The 15,544-nt window shown below is 43.3% G+C and overlaps 1 protein-coding gene across 2 annotated transcripts in view; it reads left to right on the top strand.

Annotated features, from left to right (window-relative positions):
* The first annotated feature begins 4,446 nt into the window (after positions 1-4,446).
* Positions 4,447-15,544, top strand: part of AGK (acylglycerol kinase) — a 35,222-nt gene continuing 24,124 nt past the window's right edge. Inside the window, exons 1-2 of one of the 2 annotated variants that reach the window (XM_088164669.1) lie at positions 4,447-4,670; positions 12,464-12,503. In XM_088164669.1, the coding sequence (XP_088020795.1) occupies positions 4,462-4,670; positions 12,464-12,503 (249 nt within the window). In that variant the 5' untranslated portion in view covers positions 4,447-4,461. Of the gene's footprint in view, positions 4,671-4,811; positions 4,960-12,463; positions 12,504-15,544 lie in introns of those variants that run through there. The other variant, XM_014869910.2, reaches the window with a different exon arrangement.

Raw genomic sequence — 15,544 nt, 5'->3', positions numbered from 1 at the left:
TTTCTGCTGCTGTTGAAAAGCTGTGAATATCTCTATTCATTCCCTTGAAAACAAGGTTAATAAACTCAGAGAATCAGGGAATATTTCTGTGTAATAGCTCGGATGTGGGAAGAGGGGGCAGGGTGTAAAGGTGGTGGGTTTTGCCATATAAATACTCTAGGCACGCTCCTGAATTTCCTTCTGGGGAGGGTGAAGTTCAGGTCATGCTCTGCTTACAGAAGAGCCAAGGAAGAGCAAGGAGGGGGAAGAAGGGAGGGATTATTCTTGTGCAGAGTTTCTCTGAGTTACCCTGCCAATGTGATTCAGTTCTTTCTCCAAACCAGTGGAGCAGGCACTGACTGCAGACATGACTGCCCCAGGGAATCACACCTCCAGGCAGAGCTGGAAATGAGGGCAAGAGAATCCATCATGAACTTTCTCTGCTCTCACAGGCAGGAACTTTCTCTGATTGGCTTCAGTGGCTGCAGTGTTCCTCTCTCTTACATAAATCATCGGCCAGGGTAGAATGGAGAGGGACCTGGGACACACTGGGGAGGAGGAGCTTCAGGCCCTGGATATAAAACCAGGAGAACAGAAGCAGAGAGACACAGGCTGGGGAGCCCACCAGAGATTTCAGCTGGCCAAGGACCCTCCTGGACAGCAAGGGAAAGAGCTCTGCCTGCAGCCAAGCCTGTGCCTGTGGCTTGTGGTTAAGAAAATTCAGAGGTGGATGTGCCTGAAAGGCTGGAGCTCCCATCCCACAGCCTGGACTGGAGAAGGATCCAGTTAGTGCTGCTCACATCCACCAAGGAAAAGAGCTCTCTGTTTAAACCGTGCTTGGTGTCCAGGTGTTGTAGAATTAAAACAAAGCAAATTATAATCTCCCTTGCTGGGTCAGTGGCGTGGAAATATTTAGATTCTATTTTTCTCCTCGTCAGCTGCACAAAAGCCCGAAGGTTGTGTGAGGATGCTCTTCCCTGTCACTCTGGCCACAGGGATGTTAATCATGTAAAAAACAGGGGGGTGTGGGCAGACTGTGACAGACAAGGCTGCCTCGGTCTGGCAGGAACACGGACTTGCATGGCTGCAGTAAACACACAGCTCCTGCAGAGCAGCAGTTTGGGCTCTTTGCAACACAAGGAGCTATTTGCATTTTACTCGTAAGAGAGCACCTGAAGAGACAGAATTACCGTGATGGCACGGGATGTGCTGACAGCACTGCTGTTCCATGTCCTCAGACCATCAATAAATGAGTCTCAAATGCCAGAATAAGCAGCAGGCTGAGGGGTCCCAATTCTCCATTGCTGTAAGGATGACAGAAGGACTGCACTGGACTGGGAGGTCCCTTTTTTATGCAAACATAGGCACAGATTGTGCTGGAGAGAAATGGACACTAAATGATTTTCTGTCCTCATCAATTGTAGGTCATTGCCAAGCAGTAGACAAAAGCCTCTCTACTGCCTCCTTTACATTCTGTGGCTGAGCACTGAGATGACTGAGGATGTGACTTTTCCAAAATAACAAATAATAAGTGCCTCAAGCATGATCTGAAGCTTTTCCTGCTAACAGGCTTGGAACTGATGGTAGAGACAGGATGATAAAAAATTGCTCATCATAAAAGGGTCAGACATGAGTAACCAGGATGAGGTGTTCACCTGTCTTCATACACAACTTGTGAGATAATTTTAGGTGGCACGTGCCCAGTCAAATATTAAGAGTTATCGAGCAGCTTTTTTAATTAGTCTGTTTTTTACAAAAAACACCTAGCAAACATAAGAAAACAAACTCACACATTCCAGCCTCCTCTGAACAGTGTTATGAAAAAGAGAGCAGGAATTTTACTTGGCCTAAAAAATTACTACAGTGCATAATCTAGAGGATGCTCAAGATCAGTCCTTTATCCTCTCATTTTCCATTGCACACATTCTAATACCTGCTTCTATTGATCTGACATGCAGAAAACTAGGACAGCTAAAAGAGAAGTACCTGGTACATGCACAGCATGGCAGGTGTGATCTACCTTGAGGGTGATCAGACAGCCACAGCCAAAAACTAGGACATACGTGTTTGCCAGGAGGAATTTCAGAATGGACACGGCATTCTAAGTAAAGCCAAGTAAAAAAGACAAGTGCACAATCTGTTATTGCTGTCTGCACTGCCTCTTTCTTCTAAGGAAAGCTCTCTTCAAAAAGCCCCACATCAAAAATCACCAACCCAAAATCTCAGAGAGTGTCTCCCAGTCCCAGAAGGATGATGGGATGGCACCTCTGGACCTCACCCTGCCCAAAGCAGGATCAAGTCCCTCTGCTAGGGATGCTGAAGACAACTAGCAACGGAGGTAAAAATTCTCACTTATATTCTGATGTGCTTTCATGATTATGAATACAGGAAAATTGCCATTCAACCATCTTAGAGAAACTCAGGTCTTCCATACATTTAAGCATTTTTTTTCTGACTGCTCTGAACATGTAATAGAATACTAAAGAGGCTTATTTTAAAAATTCAAGCTTGTTTTGGAAACATCGTTAATGAACATAACTGTACTCGGTAGACTTGGTTGCAAAATAGGAAGTTATAGATGTTTGTAATTTATTTGTGGCACCACATGAGAATTATGAATATGAAAAGCATTTATCAGCACACAGTCTTCTCAGAAGTGAAGAAAAGGATGAGAGTACTAATGTCCGTGGCTATCATTGCTGTTAGCAGTTGGCCATACCCCCTGAATCCTCTAAAAAAGTAGGACAAACACCAAAAGAAAAGTAGGACATTTAATCACTCCACACCACCTGGAACATTCAGCACTGCATCAAGTGCATGTACTCAGCACACCAAGGTGCACTGGACAGATGAACCTGCAATTTTTAAGTGGGAAGCAATGGCTACTGTATGAGGTTATGCCTGAAATATTCATCAGGAGAAGATAATGTAATGTTTTCTTACTTAAAGAAAAAAACCAAAATCAACCAAACAAAAACAGATCCTCTGCTCTACAAAATAAAGGGAAAAGAAAACCCAAAACATAGTAGGGAAATGAATCCATAGGGTTTAATCAGCTTTTCTTATCACTAACAGCAGAGTGTCTTCTGGACCATCTTCTGCATCAACTTGACTTTTGCAGAACAGACTTTTGCATACCCAGAATCCCAAATTTGGACTCAAGCACCCACCTATGTTACAACTCATATCCCATCCTGACAGTGTTAAGCTGAAGGATTTGGAGAAGCTTTTTACAAAAAGGTATTTTATTGACTTTGATGTTTTAAATTGCTAAAATGGCATTTTTTAAGAGGGGAAAAATTTTCAGAAAAAAAAATTCAGTCCAGTGTTACATTCATTGCCCTGACCAGCTGGTCCCTGCCAGGGTGCATCCTTGCTCTCCTGAGTCTGCAAACTGAGGTCCCTGTCAAGAGTGGTCTATAAAAGCAGCACTGCTCACTCATATCACTTATTTAGCCAAAAGACTGTTAGGAATGGCCAAAGTCTCTCTTCCTTTCTTATAAGATGGAATCTCTCTGAATAACTCAGGACTTTTGTGAAATCTCTGCAGCTGCTCACCTTCTCTCATATGTCATGAGAAACTTTGGGAAAAATGCAGGGAGTCCCAGGACCAAAGGGAGGGGAGCAGCCACCAGGACAGTGATTGGGAAGGAACCAAGGTGCCATTTGTAAAAAGAACATTAGAAATGCATTGTGAAGGGTGTCAGGATCTGCTGTTGTACAGGGGCTCACCACACTGGGGCCAGTGCTGAACCCCACAGTGTAATTCCTAGTAGACACAGAAACTACTCTAATTTGAATTTTATGCCAAATGAGGAATAATTGTTCAAATGTTCTTTTGATGGGTAGGAAAGATGAGCAGGTGCATTTTATTCAGCCACAATTGGTGAATGTGGTATGTGAATTCCCACAGTGTGTGTGTTATCTTCATAGCTGCCTTTGCCCATTCCCTTCAAAGATTTCACTAACTGCATGTTCTGGAATATTTTCGGTTTGTTGTTTGTTTGTGATTTTGTTTTACTTCTGAGTTGCTTTTTGATTTTCTTTGGGTTTGTTTTTGTGGTGTTTTGTTTGTTTGTTTTGGGTTTGGTGGTTTTGGCAGGTCTGGGGTTTTCTTAAGGGTATTTATGGGGTTTGGGTTTTTTGTGTGGGTGGGGGCAACACCATGGATATTTTTATTGAAGCGGAATGAAGACCTGTTCACTTCTGTCCTCCTCTACACTCCATCTCCATGTCTATCTCCATCTCATCTTCATTTCTTCTCCATCTCCATCATCTCCCTCTCATCTCCGTCTCCATCTCCATCATCTCCATCTGCATCATCTCCATCTCCATCATCTCCATCATCGCCATCGCCATCTCCATCTCCATCATCTCCATCTCATCTCCCTCTCATGTCCATGTCCATCTCCATCTCATTTCCCTCTCATCTCCCTCTCATCTCCATCTCCACCATCTCCATCTCCATCTCATCTTCCTCTCATGTCCATCTCCATCATCTCATCTCATCTCATCTCATCTCATCTCATCTCATCTCATCTCATCTCATCTCATCTCATCTCATCTCCATCTCCTCATGCTCCCGGCAGCGTCAGAGCCCATGGCCATCGGTCATCTGGAGAGCTGGAGCAAGGCAGCGAGCGCCGGGACTCTGGGAAGAGTGAAAACTCTTTTCCTTGGGATTCTCGGAGGTTTTTTTGTTTGTTTGTTTGTTTGTTTTTGTGGGGTTTTGTGTGTTTTTGTCTGCGTGTTTCCGTGCGCTGGGGCGGGGTGTGTTCCGGAACTCCGGGGCCCGGGCGCCGTTTCCAGCCGGGCCGGGCCGGGCGGGGCACAGCAGCGGCCCCGGGGCTGGGGGGGGGCGGCCGGCGCGCGGGGCGCCATGGCGAAAGTGCTGGCGGCCCTCAGGAACCACTGGAAGAAATCCACGTTCGGAGCCTGCCTGCTGGGCTGGGGCGGCCACTGGCTCTATGAGAGGCACTGGTAATGCCGGCCGGGCGGGGACGAGGCGGGAGGGAGAGATGGAGGGAGAGATGGAGGGAGGGGGAGCGCCGAAAATGGGGGTGGGCTCTCGGAGGGCCCCGGCAGGCACGGGGGATGGGTTCTGCCTTCTCTTCCCTCCTGCTCTGCAGCTGTGGCCGTGGGGAGCTCAGCGCCTTCTTCTCCCTTCCCACCTCGGCCGCGTTGTAAGACTGGGGCGGGTTCTGGCGGGAGGTTTAAACAGAGAGGGTGTCTGGCTGGCATGAGCAGTGTCGGGGCCTCTTGGAGAGGAGAAGGTTTTCTCTCTTCTAACGTAAAAAAGAATGTCATGAGCCATACGCACGCCTTCGGCTCGCTTGCTTTTAGCCCGAATTATGAGGATGACTGGAACCAGGCGTGCAGGATATGCTGAGCGTGGCCCCATCCCAACGTGGTGGGTTTTCCCTATGGGTTTTCCCATCTCCTTTCTGTTGTAGCAGAAGTCCTTGTCTCTCCCTTGAGGCCTGGCACCTGCAGCCTTGTGCTGTCCCTCCCTGGTGTGGTCTTTGCTGCTGTCGCCCACCCAGCTTGGAAGGAGCTGCTCCTCCCATAAGTTATAGCTAGTGGTGTCATTCCCACTGCTTACCTGTAAATGTCCCTTACACTAAGTGAAATCCTCATTCGTGGTTTTTAAAAAGCTGGGTTTATATTCTAATCCTAGTCCTTCAAGATTATGTTTGATGCATTTGACTGAAAATAAGATGTAGCCAAATTATTTTATTTAAACTGTTATTTTTTTTTCTCTTTATTGCCACTGTCTTAATGATTTTTAATTGTTTAGGCAGGTTTTTAACAGTGCTCTTTTCTGCTTACATTGCAATGCTGTCAAAGCCTCGGTGGAAGAGTTAAGAAAATAAATCTCTTCATGTTGTTTTTATACTCTTTTTCTTCACATCCTTTTGCCTAGGGACTTTGGCATTAAATCAGCCTTTGTTTTGCACGGTACATCTGCTTTAGTTGCTTGCTTCTTACGTGAAGCACTGAGACTCAGTGTCCCCTCTGTGTCCCCTGTGTCAGTTGTGCCTGGGAGTTCATGTGCCCCTGTGCTGTTGGTTGCAGATGTACATTCACTTCTTGTGTGGTAGCAGTGAAATTGTGTTTGGATCACAGAGAACATGGAGCATGCCACAGGTGATGTGGTGAGGAATAAAGAGGAAAATGTGAAAGGCAAACAACCAAAAAGGGAATCGTTGTTATCTAAATTTCAGTATGTGGGGGTTGTTTGCCCCAAGGCATGGTGCTTTAACCCAGGTAATATACTGGGGGCAGAAAAAAAATTACATATCCCATTCTCCAATCTCCTGATTATCTGTAAAGGAAAATACAGCATGTGCTTAGGAGACACTGGAAATGCAAGGTAGGAAATCCTGTGATGACACACAGCTCAGTGAGACTTTGATGTGGCCATAGCTACTGCTTCTGATGCTCTGGGAACAGCGAGGACCTTGTGGCAGGTGGGCAGCAGAGAACAGGCCAGGATCCCTCTCTGCAGTTTGTGGGGATGGCTTTTGGTGTGTTTTTGTACATTCCCTCTTCCCAGTGTCTTTGTCTGTGTCCCAGTTGTGCTGGGGAGCAGAGAGGGGCCTTTTGCCCCATGCACAGATAGGTGGCCACAGGCAAGGCTGGGAGAGGCTAGTGAAGGATCTGTAGAGGGGCTGTGTTGGCCCTGAGGCTTGTTGTTATCCACATCAGAGGCTCAGTTGCTATGCATGAGCCATGCCTGACTAGGCTGATATTTGCCCTTTGAGAACACATTTAAAGGTGTTTTGGTGAGGTCTTGTGCTTTGGTTCTGGCATCACAAGTTCCTGATGAAGGGCCTTGCTTTAGCACAGCGTTGGTTCAGATTAGCCTCTGACTTCTTGGAAGTAGCTGAGATGTTGGCCATTTATTTGCAGCCAAAGAAAATTTTTGTTTGCCATCCTGCATCCCTCTTTCCGTCCTTGTGGGTTTTCTAAAATATTTCTCTTGCAAGGAGAAGGTGATTTGCTTTTTTGACTCCTCAAGGTTCTTTCTTCTTTTGGATGCAGCAGCCATGATGCCTGCATTAAGTGAAGCTATTGTAAATAACAATCTGTCCTGAAGACAAGTGGCAGCTCTTCTGTAGTCAGCCTCTACAAGCTCCGGGACAGAAGAGCTCTGAAGTACTTCCTTAAGACTTTGGAGGATGCTATGTGGAAAAGAAGAATGTTACCTTTTCCAGGCGTGTTCCCAGTGCCTCTTCCTTGCCTGGAAAGGGATGTGGGAGTCCCCCTTGCACACCCTGAAGACTGTGCTGGGGAGCCTGGTGTGGATGCCCTTGTGCTCCCGAGGGTATAAAGGGAAGAGAGGGGCACTGGGGTGTGATGGATCATCACTGAGTTGGTCTAAAGGTTGTGGATGGCAAGAACTATAAAGGTTGAGGGGCTGCTTAGTCCTGCTACTTTCTCCCTTCAGCATTTAGTTTCTGGACCAGTGTATTAGCCTTTCAGTTTGGGAGGTGTTCATTCAAATACTGACTGATTTGAAAGGAAGGAGTTTTGGATGAGCAGCAAGAATAAAAGGAGGAAACCTTGTGCTTTCTCCCTTTCCCCCATGTGTTGTTCAGCCCTTTTAAGTATGTCAGTACAGAAGGTACCTCTTCAACAGGGGTGTCAGCCAGGAGGTGGCAAAGGTTTTTCATGTGTCAAATGATTGGAGTTATGTCTGGTTGAGCTACTGTTAACTAGAACCCCATTGCCATCCTTGCAAAACCATAATGTATCTTAAAATTCTTTTTATTCTCATAAAAGAATATGGTTTAAAAATCCATTGTCTTGCATTTAGGATAGCAAATAGTCTTGTGCTATCTGAGAAGCAGGAGGATAACTCAGTGTTGCTACATGTGAGGTTGTCTTTAATTTCTCTGGATTGCATGAATTTATACATTAGGCTCATTTTAATCTATATTATATTATGCTATAGGTGCAAGAGACAATTTAATATCCTCCATCAAAGCTTGCAGGGTGTGCAGATTGTCAGATGTGTGCTCATACACAGCAGCATACTTCTGCTTAACATACACAGGGGAGCTTGATTGCAAATAAAGATTGTTCTTTACCATATGATTGTTGTAAAATTTTCACCAAGTTGGGAGTCCCCTCTCAACTTGATGTCCTGGGTCACCTTTCCTGAATTGAGCTGCAGCTGTTCTTTGTATCCCAAGGGGTGCAGTGAGTTACCAGCTCTGTCATATCAGCAGAAATGGAATCTCCAGCGTGATGGACACCAGCTGAACTGATTGTCAGATTTGACCAGACTGTCAGGGTGATGTCACTGCATAAATGATTATCACCATGTCAGGATGGAGACCCTGGATATTCTGCTGAGGCAGTGGACTCATCACATACTTAGTTTTACTCTCTATATGTTAAAGTATTGACATTCTCAGTAAAAAATGCTGGCAAAGCACCTGAGTCTTTGACTGCCTGCCAGTAATCCTGAGTGGTGCTGTTATCTACAATTTGAATATTAGTCTCTGTGTGTTTGCCAGCTGATAACTCACTTTGTCACCTTTCTGCATATACTTCCTGAGTAGCTGACTTTTTTTCATCATAACTTTGTCGAAAAACAGAGTATAAATTCTGAGTCTTAGGTAAAGCTGATGAAACCTAAGATTTGTCTTTAATGCCCTTCCAAGGCCAAGATGGAAGTAAATTCTAATATACAGTAAAGAGGATTCTGTGCTTTTGCTGTATTAGAAGCAGCCAAAAAAAGCTCTCTGCTAAGATAAAATCTTTTTCAGGAGTTCTGATACAGCTCCTGAGGACTGATCCCGTGTGCACAGCTTTGGTCAAGTTTCTCCTCACAAAACTCTGTGTTTTGGTGTGCAGACACTGAACTTTAGGCTTCTTCATATTTGAGTCTATTTAATAGTCTCAGATTTAATCCTGATAATTCATTTTGGAATGAGATCCTGAATTTCTTTTTACATTTGTAGTGTGATCACTTTTAGGGGAGTTGCTTTGGTTGGATTTAAGGCAGACCCTTGCTGCAGCTCAGAGCCTCAAACAGCTTCAGTTCAACTTTGTTGTCTTCTGCTTGTTGCATTCTTTGCTGCCCTGGGTGACTGTTCATCATGGGAACTTTGCTTTCCACCCTGGCTTGTACTGGCACTTGGGCACAGGACTGAGTCTCAGCTTGAGGAGCATCCATACTAAACTGTGTGCATCTTATGCTTTTGTGTAAGAGTGTTAATGTCCTATTCCAGCTGAGAAGGTTCAGGACAGGAGCTGTCCTGCACTAGGGGTGCTGCAGAGAAATCAGGTGAGGCACACAGATGTTGTGTTCTCAGAGCATTGTGTGCTGACAGCCTGGCACAGCTGGGGCATGGGGAGCTCTGCACAGTCACTCTTGTGTCCTTTCTGTGCTGCTTCCATCCTTTGGTGTGAGCCTGCTCTGTTCTCCACAGATCTGTGCTGCTGTGGCTGCTGGCCTTGAGGCTTTGCAGGGAATGTTCTGGCTGTGGGTTCAGCCTAGGACAGCTTCTTTCTTCCATACCCTGCTGCCACTGTTTGTTCCTCTCCGTTTCCCAATTTTTCACTGCTTAAGCAAGTTGGCCCAGCTGTAAGCTGTGTGATGCTTAATTCTCACAGCAGGAAGACAGCCCTGAGTTGGCCAGCAGATGCAACACTGCTTGTCTGTTTGGCTTTAAGGCCAAATTGTGTAGATAAGGCCTTAGGGGAAACATAAAGTAAAAATTGATTTTTAGTTTGCTCTGGGTATGGTGCAAGTCAGAAGAAATCTCTGTGTATTCTTTAAGGCAGTGGAGCAATTTCCCTCAGCCTCCACCTGCTCATGTTTGAGCATTGTTGAAAAGGTTTTGTTATTACCTAGTAGTAGACAATAAAGTACCAAAAAATCAACAATATCTTATGTTTATTATTAAAGTCTCATCTTCTCTGGGAGCTGGTAAGCGCTCCTATTTTGAGAATGAATACATGCCGAGGCAGAAGGCTTTAAGAAGTTACCTTTTAGCTGGTTTTCACAGTTTTCTAGCTCTATTTATTGATTCTTGTGACCTGCAGAGGACTTGGAGACCCTCTTGGGGTACTTTAGGTGAGCCATGTGAGGTGTGTAAATGCAGCAGCTGTGATGCAGGAGGAGGACTGCTGTTCTTACAGATGCACCCCTGTGAGTACAACTTGTGCTGTTTTTTCTGGAGTTTGAAGGTAGTTAAGTCATGACATAATATTTTAAGGAAATAAAAAAAATTCCTGTTACCTGGCATCTTTAAACTAAACTTGGGACATCCTTGACAAACTCAGATGACTTTGAAATGTCGCAGTTGAATTAAGTGGAAATCCTATGAGTATGGCTGGCATGGCATGGGATTCTGGGTGCTGTGCTGCTGGAGAAGTGAGACAAATCACCTGGAAATTGCTGGATGGTAAATGATTCATCTGGTCTCAGAATCTAAACTTTTCCTTTGACACCAACACGGTAAGTGTTGAAGTAAGCTTCTTCTGTCTCTTTAAGTGCTTCAGTGCAGGAGAAAATCAGCATAAATGTTGACATCTAAACTGTCAAGCTTAATTTTTATGGGTAGGACTCATTGAGGTGAATCCTTGACAGTTTTAAGGATCTTTGAGGTTGAGAAAGAGAGCACAGTATCTCCTGCTTGCATTTGGAAAGTGTTGCTGGACTTCATTTTAAAGGCAATTAACACTGATATAAAGCTGGGGACACCAGGAAAACAGACTGGCCAACAGTGTGACAGAGCTTGACTTCTGAACAAAATAGCATCAATGTGAAGTAAACAGATAATGTGGGTTTGGCTGGGATTTGTTCAGAAGGTTAGGACAGCAATTTTCAAAGATGTCAACTGTGCAGCCATCATTTGATAATGGGGGCTCCTTGATATCCCATAATATTTCAACTTTATTGAGTCTTGATTGAGCTGGAATGAGCTGTGACACTGCTGTTGCACAGCTTGGAACACCAGTCTTTGCAGAGTTATTTTAACTGGTGCATTTCCATCATATTACTGCAATCAAACCAAGGCTGTCACTCCTCTAAGTGGTATTGCAGGTGCTTTATACAAATTATCTACTCGTTTGGTTTTAAGGAGCAAATATGACAGCATGCCTCTGAGGAATTTTTTTGCAGACATTCCAGTTACTTGTTATCCTGATGAGATATTATTCACATATTTTCTTTTTCCATGCTTGAACTCTTGCTTTGTCTTTTCATTATTACCAGGAATAAATCTGTGGCTTTTATGCTGTAGTTATTTTCTCAGAACCCAATTTTATATCTCACCTGAAGTCACCTTACTTCTCGTTTTATGACATTGCAGCATTTCTTGGTGATGCCAAAAAGAGCAGTTTACATAGTTCCAGTGACAGATAAATACTGTAAACCAGTGGAATCAGATCGATGGCACTTGGGTGTGCCCTTGCCTTGCCTTCTCTTCTGCCATTTCCATGGCAGGGTTTGGCCTGATGAGCCACACTTTGGGGCAGACATGTGCTGTTGTCCCAATCACCTGTTTTTGTCTGGTTGGCCTTTAATCCTTTTGCTTGGTATAGTGTTCATAATTTTGGTATGCTGACTCTAAGTGGTTTTTTTTGTACGTGATATTTGGAGACAAAAATAGATGGTCTTGCCAGGTATTGGCAAGGACAAGCTGAAGGATGGAAAGTGTTGGTACCTAAAGGACAGGCAAGACTCTGGGCACAGCAGAACTATTTGCCATTTTGTCTGCAAGAGAAAATAGGGCATTTTTGGAGCTGGGGCAAGAACAGACTTTCATTCCTCACTCAGTAGCTGTGCCTCCAGTGCTTGCTGTCTGTATACCCTGCTTGCCAGTGACAGTCAGGAATGTATTTCTGAAAAGACTGTCTGTGACATATCTAACACTGATGATCTCTCTTTTGTTTTTACACTTCACTTAAGGAGATGAGTGTTTTTCACCTCTCTGAGTTACTGCTTTGGGCAGTGCTCACACCTAGGTGGGTGGGAGGTGCTGCATTAATGTGTGTTTGGCTTGCAAACTGGTGGAGAGGGGAGATCACACTTGTAATGCACAAAGACTTAAGTCCTCTCTAGAACCCTTCTACTCTGCCACAATGGTAAGTACCTTCAGTGTAAACACCAGGCATCGAGAGCATTGGAAAAACCCACACCTGAGCTCTGGAGTACAGTTATGTAGCAATTTAACAAATAAATCACAGTTACACAGTGTGCCAGAGCTTATGTAATCTCAGCACACTTGGTATCCGTTGTTTTCTGCTTTTCTTTTCTGTAGAAAGAATGTTTATGTGCAAATGCAGAAAAAAAATACACATGTGTGCATAAATGGGAGTGTTTTGTCCTTAAAATGTTTTGGGTTTTTTTTCTGTTTCAGTGTTGTCAAACTATGTGTAAAATGTACCTACATTTTTTAAATGAGAAAATTGTTTTAAACTTACACAACATAATGTCCCCTCTCTTTTCTGTCTTACCTGATAGTGATAACCTGGTACGAAGAGCTGCATGCCAAGAAGCCCAGGTAATACTGTTTAAAGTAATTAAATTAGATTAAAATCTCCCTCTTATCTTGGTTGTGCAGGTCTCCTGAGATTTTCCCAGAGGGCCTTTCCTACGTGACAAGCCTTGCAATGATGCCATCTGTGTTTTTTCCCTCAGTGCCCAGGGATGGATGGGGGTACTGTCCCTTGAGTGTCCTGGCACTGCTGCCGGGGAGTGAAACGTTGTCCTCAGGGTGATCTTAGTCCCTTCTGGAGCCACCCAGACCTCCCTTGCTGCACATGCAATTGCTCTGTGCCTGTAAACTCCTTGCAGGAAGATGATTTGTTGATAAGAGTGAAATCCCAGCCCTTCCAGGAGGAGTGTAGTCTGGGCAGAAGCAGCACAAACCACTTCGAGTCAGTGCTCAGCTGCAGAGACCTTGCCCTTGTCTGTTTGACCCTGAGTGACTTTATCAGGGATGCCAGCTGTGACGAGTGCCTGAGCCAGCTCTTTTGGGGACCCATGTACTGGGATCTTAATGGGGACAGCCTGATGCTGATCAGTGACAAGAGGGCCACTCTTCAGAGGGGGAGAGTTACTCTCTCAGGGCCTGCATGGGCAAACAGCACTCAACAAACTCCCATACTGCAATATTCCCACAAAGAAATCTTGTCCTTAATAAGCAGTCTTCTGGAGGTGTAAGTGCTGCTGTCCATGGATGAGATCCCTTCTATAGGATTTTAAGAGCTTTTACTTCCCACAAATAAAGTTTATTCTAAACCTGCTTCTCTCATGACAGATCTTTGATGTTTTGCTGGGTGTAACACTACTCCCATCATTGCTACGTACTGGGGCCTGAGTAGAATGGTGAAAATTATTTTTCTCAGTAGAGATATGTTGTGCACCTGAATTATCCCAATTTTAGCCTGTCTGCTGTTGAAAGATTTTCACAGCAACTTGTCTTGTGCAATGGATCTTCATGCCAGAACAGGTGTGAGGGAACTCATTGCTCATGAAAAAACAAGGAAAATCTTTCTCTGAAAATACTGCTTTCATAAACCATACTTGTAATTTCAGAGTCTTATGTTTTCAATATTCAGTTTTACTGCATAATAACAATGTGATAGAAGTTCTTTATATCACAAAAAAATAACTGTTAATACCTCAGAATTTGGAGCATGCTGACCAAATTAAACCAGTTTTTTTAAAAGGCACCGATGAAGTGGTTTGTGTGTATTGCCAAAAAGGTGTAAGTGCTAAGGAAAGGACTGGTACCAACAGATAGTTCAATTGTGGAAATCCTGAATTTCCCATTTCTTAAATCCAGTTATTAAGTCACAAGTTCTGTTCTATTATGGCTTATTCTTAAAAATGAAAATACAAAAGCACTGTCAGTAGAGCTTCCTGCAATTTTAGTGGTTAAAGCCTGGGAAAATGTCCTGCAGAAGACTCCTGCATTAGAAAAGAATGAACCAGAAAGCCTAGTAATCAATTCTTGCTGCAATTTCCATTCTCACTGATGTGTCAGTGCCAAATAGTGCTTGAAAACACACAAAAGTACTGCATTAAGGCATTAAGTGTCTGGTATGTTCTTCAGAATAACAACAATCTAAAATAGTTTGAAAAATGCTACGTGCTTTATAATGCTGTATATAAGTACTGGAAAAAAATAGAGGCAAACTCACCAAAGAAAGTTTTGTCTGAATGAAGTGTGTATGAAGTTCTTACCATTTTTACATTGGATTTTTAGATTTTAAGCCTGTTACATTATCAGATTGATGAGGGAGCTGCCTTGCTGAGAAAGTATCCACAACAGCAGTATGTCCTGCTAGGGTTCCACCACGTGTATCTGAATTTAAATACCAGTTTATGATGGCAGCCTTGGTGTGGCAAATGACTATGGAAAGATTCTATAATAAAGAACCCATTAATCATATTGTAACATTTTTACTCTGTCTCTGGAATAAGTCAGTGTTGACTGACTTAGACTTCCTTGGCAAATCAGTCTTGCTGATTGACCTTGTTCTTGCTGAGCTCATGTTAAAGAGGTGCTATTTAGCTGGCAAACAATTCACTCAAGGATAGTTTTCTGTAAAAGAATGTAGTTTCTTTGCTGGTATTCATGAAGCACTATAAAAGCTTTGTGTAAAGGATTTTTCATAGTTTCATAGTAGAATAGTGGCTGTCATTTTAGAAGTCCAGAAATACAATACCTGGAAGTGGGCATTTGACAAGAAAGCAAAAAAGGCATTGACTTACCTAAATTATACCTTCATATATATATTTAATAACCATTTTTATTATATGACCATTAATTGTCTTTACTTATGTTCTGCTCTGAAAGACTTCTAGAATATTGCATTATTATTTATTTCCTGTCTTACAAATCAGCATTTGCTTTAGAAATGCCCCTGTATGTAACATAAATGTCTAAGTATATTACATAAAGAAGCAATTATGTCATTACTAATAAAATCTTTATGAGCCTTGTTGGGTTGTTTAGAGCCTTGTTAGATTGTTTGGAGTGTGCAAATACATCACATTGTGCCCCCCAAGCAAATAATTAGTTGTTTCTAATAGCTGTAACATGCTAGAGGTCCCCTATTCCCCAATTCCCACCCAACAATTGCAATGTAATAAGTTGGTCTGTTTTCCAACTGGTCTTTGAGTTTAAGACCTATTCATTTGTTTCATTTTCTTTGAAGATTTCTTGACTCTCAGCAACTTCTCTCATCCTTTTTCTTTCCTGAAGAAGAAATTCAGATGTTTTAAGCAGCACAGCCAGCTGTACCCCTTCTTTAAATTGAGTTTTCGTGACCAAATTTGCAAGTGGAATTAATAAGAAGTTTGAACAGCTAACAACCAGTAAAATGTACTGTTCTTTGTGTACAGTATCACCTCCTTCAATATAAAAATTCCTGCTAGGGGATTAGCTTTCAAGGTAAAGGAGAAAAAAAAGGGACAGTTGATTGAGCCACGTTCAGCACAGTAGTCTTTGGTTCCTGCTCTTTCTGGAGCTTCTGGGTGGTATTGCTGAATACTTTGTATTCCTTGTGTTGAAACCCTTTTTTGATTTGGTGT

This window comes from Sturnus vulgaris, chromosome 5 (genome assembly GCF_052056855.1).
Source record: "Sturnus vulgaris isolate bStuVul1 chromosome 5, bStuVul1.hap1, whole genome shotgun sequence".
In the NCBI taxonomy this organism is placed as follows: domain Eukaryota; kingdom Metazoa; phylum Chordata; class Aves; order Passeriformes; family Sturnidae; genus Sturnus; species Sturnus vulgaris.
The sequence above is the reverse complement of the archived record's forward strand: the minus strand, read 5'-3'. Positions and strand labels throughout refer to the sequence as shown.